The sequence below is a fragment of the Octopus bimaculoides genome, chromosome 1, assembly GCF_001194135.2.
Source record: "Octopus bimaculoides isolate UCB-OBI-ISO-001 chromosome 1, ASM119413v2, whole genome shotgun sequence".
NCBI lineage: Eukaryota > Metazoa > Mollusca > Cephalopoda > Octopoda > Octopodidae > Octopus > Octopus bimaculoides.
Window position 1 is genome coordinate 135,469,576 of NC_068981.1, and position 10,283 is coordinate 135,479,858.

At 37.0% G+C, this 10,283-nt stretch overlaps 1 protein-coding gene across 1 annotated transcript in view; it reads right to left on the bottom strand.

The window, feature by feature from the left end:
- LOC106871490 (uncharacterized) overlaps positions 1-7,649 on the bottom strand; it is a 56,797-nt gene extending 49,148 nt beyond the window's left edge. The window contains exon 1 of the mRNA XM_052971006.1: positions 7,335-7,649. Within this exon, the coding sequence (XP_052826966.1) occupies positions 7,335-7,508 (174 nt within the window). The 5' untranslated portion in view covers positions 7,509-7,649. The remainder of the gene's footprint in view (positions 1-7,334) is intronic.
- Positions 7,650-10,283: the final 2,634 nt, after the last annotated feature.

The window sequence follows — 10,283 nt, forward strand, 5'->3', positions numbered from 1 at the left end:
AGCAACAACCAGATGTATTAGTTTAATGCTCAGGAAGTGAGAAAGTCTTTACATTTTGAGCCTACGCCCTTTGACAGAAAGGAACACAGAAATAAACAGGGAGTGAAAATAGAAAAAAGTTTAGTGGATAGCGATCTATCATGGCAAATGCCGGAAAGAGGGGTCATACAGGAGAGCTAAGAAGGAGAGATAATAAAGTAGTGGTGATCCCAAAACAAAGGTGCGCATGTGTGAGAGCGTGTATGTGCGTGGGCTGGTGACATTAACACGTGATGGGTGCCTGTGAGGAGGGTGGTGTTGGAAAAGTAAGGGCAAGTGCGGCAGCAAGGGAAAGAGCCAGGTTAGGGAAGAAGCTGTGGTCTCGTAGGTTGTGGGCTCATTTGGAGGGGTTGGACTGGAGTTGCTGGAAGGCTCGGAGAATTGTGCATTGGAGAGGTAGGATGGTGGGGTGGTGAGGGGAAATGGGAGACGGGTGACAGCGGGGAAAGAGCAGATGCACCGTCCACAGAACGTCCTATGCCAAGGGCGGTGTGGATAGTGGTGAGGCGATATCCACATAGGATGAAATGGCAAGCCATGAGTTGAGACTGAGTCTCAAAGTCATGGTTGTCACTGCAGAGCCTGTGTAGATGGAGGAATTGGGAATAGAGGATGGAGAGCTTGGTGTGTTTAGGGTGAGAGGAGAAGTTGAGGTATGAGTGTGAGTGGATGAAGGTGGTGAGAGTGGAGTGATGAATGCTGACCGAAATGTTGAGAAAGGCAACAGAGGTGTTGGAAATAGTGCAGGAGGAGTGGAGGGCATAATGGAAAGATTTGACAAAAGAGAGGAAAAGGTTTAGATGTTCACAGGAGAGTGAGATCGCACCGATACAGTTGTCAATATAACGACCATATAGTTCAGGAGTGGGCCAAAGGAAATCAGCCACTTTGCCTCCGTGAGGCCTGCCTGCTGATAACCATCTTAGTCCTACTTTATGATGGGATGCCTCTGTCTCTATATGACATTCTAGTTTTTGGGTAATTCACAAGACACCAAAAGAATGACAAATCAGCAAATTGTCAGTCATTAGAGCACTGAAAAGAATACCTCATGGTATTTGTTCTGACTTTTTGTACTCTGAGTTCAACTTTGTCTTTCATCCTTTCAGGTTAGATAAAAAAAAAAATGTGAATTCATGGCAGCTGATTGGCAGAACTTAGAAAATCAGGTGAAATGCCTTGCAACATCTGTTCTGGATTCTGAGAGCAACACCAGCAAGTGGTATTGTCCCAAGTCAGTGGCCTTTCCTTTGGCATGGAGAGGCAGAGACTTGCTTACATGAGTTAACTGCCAGTCTCCTTCAAAAAAATCTTGCCCAGGCCTGCATACACATGTAGAGACACATGGTTAATATTGACTCATGGAGGATCAAAAAGAGAGATAGTGAAGGAGGCAAGAAGAGACAATTAGGAAGAAGGGACACACAAGCCAATACTAAAAGCAAGAAGAGATGGTCAGTATTTCATGCTAATTATGAATTGAACATAAGCTTTTAAGAGAGTGGGATATTATCTGATCTATTTAGCTTTTCCTTTATATTTGGAAGAAAAACAATCTAGACCAATTCTCAACAAGGTCAGCATAAGTAATATGGTGCTACCTGTATATTTTTAAAGCTGCTAACATTTTTGAGATGACTATGTACTGTTAGAAAAAAGTATGTGTGTAATACCAGTAATCACTGAATCGTGAAACTGTAGTTAATTAAGTGTTAGGGGCAGCATGTAGCAGAATTAACAAAATAAAGCAGAGAAGGAAATGCTTTGTATAATTTAGTTACATCTTGAAACCAACTTTGCTTTCTATCCTTGTAGAGTTGATAAAATAATTACTAACCAAATACTGAAATATTAGACTGTACTCCCACCACCATAAAATTCCTGGCTTTGTGTCTGAATGAGAAATTGTTAATTAGGTGCTAATTAATGTGAACAAGTCTGTTCTCAGTGAATCCAGTGACCCAGATAAAAGAAGCAAATAGATTAAATAAAATCAAGAAGTATAATATTGTGTACTAAACAGAAATAAAGATCCTGAACTCACTAATCTATTTACAAAAAAAAAGAAGTATTAATTTTAACATTTGTTATGGGTAGAGATCTGCTGAAGTTTGCTACAAAACAAGAACAATCATGTGTCCACGAGAAAAAAAATATTGATGAAGTGATAGAAATGCTGTCGATCGTAGCCTAACTATAGCATATAGTAATGGAGACGACAACAAGGTCAATGAAGTGACTTTGTTGATATTTCTAACAAGCTGAACGACTACACACAAGCTCCTACCTTGTGTTGTGCCTATAACATTCCAAGCAATTGTGCTACCAGATTATGAACTCAATAACTGGTGATCATTTTAAATACTCAGCTAGAGGATCTTCATTAAAATCAAGTAATAATCTCAAGTATAAACCAGTAACACTAGCACTTAGTGTTACTGGCATTAAACACCAGATTAATGCTTCATACAAGCACAAACAAGCCAATGAGGGATCATCTATATGGTCATCTGACCAGCTAGAAATAACTGCCATAGATCACTCAATTTGCAACCTACTGTCTCATTCAGAATAAGGGGCTAGATACTAGATCATGAAGTAATAAATTATATTTACAGCCATCATAGTAATTAGAGTTTGAACTAATTATAGAGCTAGGGAACAATTTCACTTTTGTGTAAGAGGTTAATAATTCTTTAGCATTTAAACAGGCCATATCTGGCCTGAATACTCAACCCGTTTTATGTTAAAAACTGGCCATATCTGACCTTTCACACCTACCCTACAATGTTAATTTAATAATAAACAATCATTATCATCATTAATGGGAATAAATAAGCATTACATTTGACAGAATAACCTGAATGCTAAAGAGTTGATCCCAGATCATCCCTGACTGAGTAGACAAATATAAGACCAGCTTGTTCTCTTCTGGGCATTACCTACCTATGACAATAAGACTCTACCTTTATGATAGTAAGGTGTAATTTGAAGGAAATTTGACTATTATTTTTAGTCAGTTGATAAGTAATGTAGAGGTTCCTGCAATGGCTTGTAAATTCTTCACATCTAAATTCTCAAAAACCTCATAACAAGAAACAACAAAAGAATCTAAATCTCTACATTTTTCCATGATCCATTTATAAGTTTCCAACAAAACAAACTTCTTCAGACACACAGACACAGGAATGGTTGGGTGGTTAAGATGTTCACTTTGCAACTAAATTAGTTTTGGGTTCAGTCCCACTGCATGGCATCTTGGGCAAGTGTCTTCTACTTAAACCCTGGGCTGACCAGTACCTTGTGAGTGAATTTGACAGCAGGAAACTGTATGGAAGTCTATTGTAGATATATATGTTTATATGTATTTGAGTGAACCTTTGTTCCCCACTACTTGTTTTGGTTTGATTACATTCATGTAATTTAGCAGTTTGGCAAAAGAGACTGATACAATAAACATCAGACTTAAAAATATGTAATGAGGGTCAATGTGTTTGACCAAACCTTTTAAGGTAATGTTCCAGCATGGCTGTAGTCCAATGACTGAAACAAGCAAGAGATAAAAGATTTACATAAGCTCTATTTTGGTGTGACTGTGTGAGCCTTTCCATGATGAACAGTGAACTATAAAACAGATGTGGAATTTGCAGAGTCTATTTTTTTTTTCATCAGCCAGGTAAACAGAATTATGTACCTTGCTTAGGTGCACAATACAAAATGTTGTAGTAAGATTTCAACTCGATTAGTAGTAAACCAACAGCTTAAAATCAACCATTACTTTCCCTCTAATTCTATTGCATAGCTGTTCTTCTTCAAATATTTGTTTAAAATGTTTCACAACAAACTGCTTATATGAGAGTAGTATCAAAGTTTCACTTTGGTTATCTAAAGCAAACCAAGTTAGCCCTGATTCAGCAGACCTGTGATCAAAAGAATTCTTATTATGACTATCCCATTGTTTTTCTTATCAGATAGGCTGTCTTTGACTATATCATCACCATCACCACCATTTTAACATCCACTTTTCCATGTTTGCATGAATCAGATGGAATTTTTTGAGGCGGCTGATCTTTTATGGCTGGATGCCTTTCCTGTTGCACCCAAGCAAGGCAATATTTCCTCTTGACCAATGTTGTTTTCAGGTGATGTCAAAACAAAGAAGCATAAATGCACACATATGCAACAACCTTCTTTCAGTTTCTGTCAACTAAATCTATTCACAAGGCTTTGGTTAACATGGGGCTATAGTAGAACATACTCAAGGCACCATACAGTGGGACTGAACTCAAAAGCATGTGAGAAGGAAGCAAATTTCACAGCCATGCCTGCATCCAGGGTGTCATTATCCTAAAGGTCAAGAAGGTGACTTTGCTGATATTTTTGTAACATAAAAGCTTTCATTGTGCTGTGATAAAACATTCCCTGCAATGGGGCTATCAGAGGTTGATCTCAACAGCTAATCCATAGAATCTTCATTCTGTCACATTAAACTGAGGAATAATCTTAAGAATGAGGCAATAACACTAACTCTTAGTGTTTCTGGCATTAATCACCAGATTAATGCTGCATACACATGCACAAAAAAGGCCAATGAAGGTTCATGTACATCAGGTATAGGAACCCTTTTCCAAGAAGTGGGTTGCACGAGACAGCTCATCATCAAGCAGGGTACTACTAAAAAATCCAAGGTCATCTGACCTGCTAGAAATAGCAGCTATAGCTCACTCAATTTGCAACCCAGTTTTTTTTTTTTGCATGATTTCTACAGCTGGATGTCCTTCCTAACATTAACCATTTTAAGTACTGGGTGTATTTTTCATGGCACCAACACCAAAAGTTATCTTATCAGCAAAACTAAAGAGTCTTCTCAAGACATAACTATACAAATACAAGGTGAGGGGCATTGCTGGAGTATCTTAGTATCTGGCCATAGCTCTGTATGATCATGGTAGAGCTGAGGCTGAGTAATAACAAACATGCTGTAGATGTCTGAGAGACAAGATAAACTTCCAAGATTTTTAAAATCACTGTAAAGTCAACAAGTCAAATTTCTTAATATTACTGTTTCGATCTTTATCTTCAATGTGTGTGACAGGAACCTAAAAGACTGTTGTATGAAATGTATTCATTAGTGCATGAGATGGACGTCGATGAAAAGGTGAAGTTTGAAGTAAAAGCACCAGGTCACCCCTAAACGACATTCCCAAGATCAATCATTTTTTTTTTCAGGTAGGGTGTGACTAATGCTACATTCGACTAGTCAAAGTGTGTCTTTTTAAAAAATTAGTAGCGAGTAAGATTTAGCTGTTCTTTCTAGTAAGTCAAGAGGCAACGTAGAGATCTTTCCAAGAGGGTCTGAGACGAAATTAGCTGGGAGCAAGGAAAAATGGAATTCGTGTGGCCCTGTGGTAAAAAGTTTGACTTGCAGCCACATGGTTCCGGCTTCGGTCGCACTGAGTGGCACCTTGGGCAAGAATCTTCTACTATAGCCCAGGGATTTGGTAGACGGAAACTGAAAGTCCGTCGTATATATATGCATACGTGTGTGTATGTGTTTGTCCCCTACTACCGCTTGACAATCGGTGTTGGTTTGTTTACAACCCCGTAACCTAGCGGTATGACAAGAGCCCAATAGAATAAGCATCAGGCTTAAAAAACAAGTACTGGGTCGATTCGTTCGAGTAAAACCCTCCGAGGTGGTGCCCCAGCATGACCACAGTTTAACGACAGAAACAAGTGAAAGATAAAAAGATACACAACTAGGTCAAATTAAGCCATGCTTGCGTGGAACCACTCCCTAAAATATATGCTGGAGGGAGGTTGTGTGCAGTTGAGAGGATTGTTCATTATCTGGATAGGTAATAGATATAAATTATTTCAGGATATTGAACATCAATGGATTGTTTTTAAGACTGGCAAGGTCTAAAATTTATTTCCGTTGTATGATAAAGAACATTGAATTATTTAAACAAATAGAAACTGTACAGTTAATTCATGAAGTCAAGCCCCTCTTCGTAAATAATAAAGGAAACTAGTTTGAAAAGACCTATCCCATGTGTCAAGTTAGCGGGTAACTATATCATTGAAGAGTTATTTTTAGAATATTCATAAAACACAAACAAACCGTAAGAAAAGTAGGTGCGGAAGAACTTATAAACGAAGCGCAATTTTAGGGGAAATCGTCATAAGGAAGACTACACTCATCTTCATTGACAAAGTTTACGATAAAAAGAAATCTATTTTTATGAAATATACGTTCGAAGATATTTTCTGGAATAGTAGAGAACATTTAATTCATACATGTCAAACCGTTCACATCTAAGGAATGTTTCCAGAAGTTGAAAATACCCACATAACTTGTGTGTATATACCCTGGTTAAAAGATATTGAGGCGAAAGTAAAGAATACGTTCACTGGGTGGTTAGGAGTTAGGGGTTTTGTTACGCCGAAAACGGGTGGTGTATGTATTCTTTACCTCCGCCAGATATTGATATATTATAAGAATTTTTTAAAACGAAGAAAATATATTTGAAGGATTTTCACCAAAATAGGAAGAATATCTTTATAACGACTATAATATAAGTTTGTTACAAATCGAATGTAGAATATATGACGAAATGAAATTTGAATGAACCAAGCGGAAGTCTTTCTGCATGAAACACCTTTATTTTTGGTGCGAAAATATTCATTTTCATAACTGTCAAGAAATCTAAGTGTCACACGCAGATTACGAGAGAAATTAAAAAAATATTTCACTGAATATGCTTTCAAAAAGAAATATTACGTAATCAAAATATCCCCATTACATAACAAGTTCGCTACCATCTAAAAAATGCGGGATTTAATTACAACTACTATACTGAAGAATTTAAGCAATCGAAGTAAAAAATAACAAAACAAAAAGCAATTTCCCTGAACTTGAATCATAATAATCAAAATATCATTAATTAATTTGAAGCTAATTAAATAAATGTCTCAGGAATCCAGATAAGAAAAGAAATGTGATTTTGGAGAAATTTTTTTGTAACTTTATTTGATAAGTTGATTGGGGTGGAAGAAAAATTGAGGTTGAGGTCGAAGAAATAAGAAATCTAAGTGTGACCTTTAAAATGAATCAGGTGATAATGAATGCGAAGTTGTCTGTATACGTTAAATTTATAAATCATTTAAGTACTGTCGTTACATGGAATGTGATTTTTTTGTCTTCTAGTCATTAATTAACGTTTAGAATTTAATAAAGAATTTGAGATTATGGGGTGTCAGGTAAACACTGCGTTACTTTTTGACTAGCTTACCGTAAGATGTCCTCTGTTGGTCGTCTCACACCTGTCTTCAGGACTCTTAACAAAACACACATCTCCTAAACCACTAACTGTTTTGGTTTTTTGCGAATGTGTTACGAAAAAGACAGCCCTGATGTGAGTCCCGCCAATAGGCTTTAGGTTGAGAATTCGGGCACAGAGAAGCATAATTCAGCCTTTTAAAGGAGCAGAGAAAACAGTATCAAGCCATGCTTACTATCGTAGTAAATAGAGGAGCGGATGTTATTATTGAGCATGTCTGTGGCTTTAATCTACAGGAAGTCAGCAGCACGTGAAATTTGATGTTCATTTCTACAGCATTCGATTGACAACTGTTTACTTGTAACGAAGAAGTTTGTTGTTTAACCCTGGCCAGACAGATATGTTCTTTTTCCCTCTCAAAGTGTACGTGAGTCGAGGAAGAGCTGACTGCTATTTCTAGCATCACGATCGCCTATATAGAGACCCTTTCTCTTTCTTTTTCGTTGCTTTGTAATATAGCTGTGATTTACTATTAAAGGAAGCTAGCTATCAAGGAAGTATATTACCAGAATGACCTATATATCAATGTGTATAGTTTTCTTTTTTTTTTTACGAGATTTTGATACAAATCGATCAGGTTATATTAAATTATCAAGAGTGACTGAAATGTTGACGATAATGCTTAATATTTTAATGTTTAATGTAAATTGCAAGGTATTTTCTTGTATTTTCAATGGTTAATTGTGAATAAAAAAAGTGAAGTTATAATTTAAATATACTCCGTGAGAAGGGCTTTTTGGGACGATTAGAATATTTGATAACTTATCAACAGATATTAAAAAAAAATATGCATATCATAATATATTTATATTAAACATTGCATTCTGTCTTTCTATTTAATATAAGGCGCTACACTAATTAACTTTCAATACATGCGCCTGTGTACACTAAGATAGAGATATAGACAAATGGATAAATGTAATTATATGGATAGATGTACATGTGGCATGTGCTTGTATACATGTGTGCATGTGCACATGGATGTATATAGGCATAGGTGGATAATTGCACGGACAGATAGACAAAGCAGACACGCGAAATGGACAGATATATATACAGAAGGATGCCTGCTTACACGTCTGCACGTGCAGACCAGCCCCACCATCGTCATCATATAATCATCATTATCATCCAGTATAGTCCAGCTGTCAAGTACTATTGGCATATTACATTTGTAAAAGCCATAGACCAATAGTCTGCGTTACTCTGCAGCAGACACAACTCTTTTTCAGCGGGAGTTACATGAAATAGAATGCCTTGCACAAGTTCACAATGTTCTACCTGATCTAGAATGGAACACCTGTCCTTTTTGAAATACAATTCGTGGTGTCTGATTATATTGTAAGTTTTCTTTTGTAAATCAATTTTTGTGAACCCATGGATAGATAAAAAATTCGTGTTGTTTATGAATATGAGTTCCGTCATGGAACCAATGCATCCCAGACAGCTTGAAACATCAATGAGATGTTTGGGGATGATGTGGTGAATGAGTGCACTGTTTGAGAAGTTCTGTTCCGGTGACTTTACTCTTGAAAATTAGCCCTGTGGTAGACCTGAAACCAAGGTGGATAATGATGAGCTGGAAACTGAACTGGAAGTAGATACATCTCAAACTACGCGTGAGTTAGCAGCAAGGTTTGATGCTTTGATTCCATCTGTATTGGACCATCTGAAACAAATTAGTAGAGTAAAGAAGCTGGACAAGTGAGTACCACATGAACTGAACAAGCATCAAATGAAACTTGCTGTTCTTTACTGTCATGACATAAAAGCAAACCATTTTTTGCATCGTATTGTTATGTGTGATGAAAAATGGATTCTTTTCAACAATAGCAAGTGTTCTGCATGGTGGTTGGATAGAGATGAAGTGTCAAAACACAATCCAAAAAAGAATATTCGCCAAAAAAAGCTTCATGAGACTCGGTTAGTCAATTACAGTGGCTGTATACATCAGCCAATTGGATGAAATAATGAGTGAACTTGCAATTAAACAACCAAGATTGCTCAATAGAGATAGGCCAATTCTCTTGCAAGACAATGGTCAACCACATGTTGCACAGAGATTGCTACTCAAGTTACAGAAACTGAACTTGGAAGTACTCTGTCATCCACCATATTCACCAGACCTTGCACCAACTGACTGTCATGTTTTGCAGGGAAAAATCTTAAAATCTGAAGAAGATGCAAAAACAACCTTTCGTGATTTCATCACTCCTTGCTCTCCAGAATTCTTCACTGCTAGCATAAATAAGCTACTGATAAAATGGCAAAATTGTGTTGATAATTTAGGTGCATAGTTTGATTAATTGCATTGCTTTTTATTGAGAAAAAGTAAAATAAACTTCCTCTTCAAAATTGGACATTTCATTCTTAATGACCTGATTGTGTGACGCATTAGGCAAGTGTCTTCTACAATAGCTTTAGGTCAACCAAAGCCTTGTGAGTGGACTTAGTAGATGGAAACTGAAAGAAGACCATCGTATATGTGTGTGTGTCTTTGTGTCTGTGTTTATCCCCCTTTGCCACTTTACAGCTGGTGTTAGTGTGTTTATGTCCTTGTGAAGATCACGATACAATAAGTACTGATACTTTAAAAAGTTGAGTACTGGAGTTGATTCATTCAACTAAAATTCTTCAAGGTGGTGCCCCAGCATGGCCACAGTCTAATGACTGAAACAAGTAAAAGAGAAAAAACATATATATAAATGAGCCGCAGACAGTGAACTTGCTTTAACCAGGTGTATGCCCAAGTCTAAAATAATTTTATATATATATATATATATATATATATATATATCATCATCATCATCATCATCGTTTAACGTTCGCTTTCCATGCTAGCATGGGTTGGACGATTTGACTGAGGACTGGTGAAACCGGATGGCAACACCAGGCTCCAAT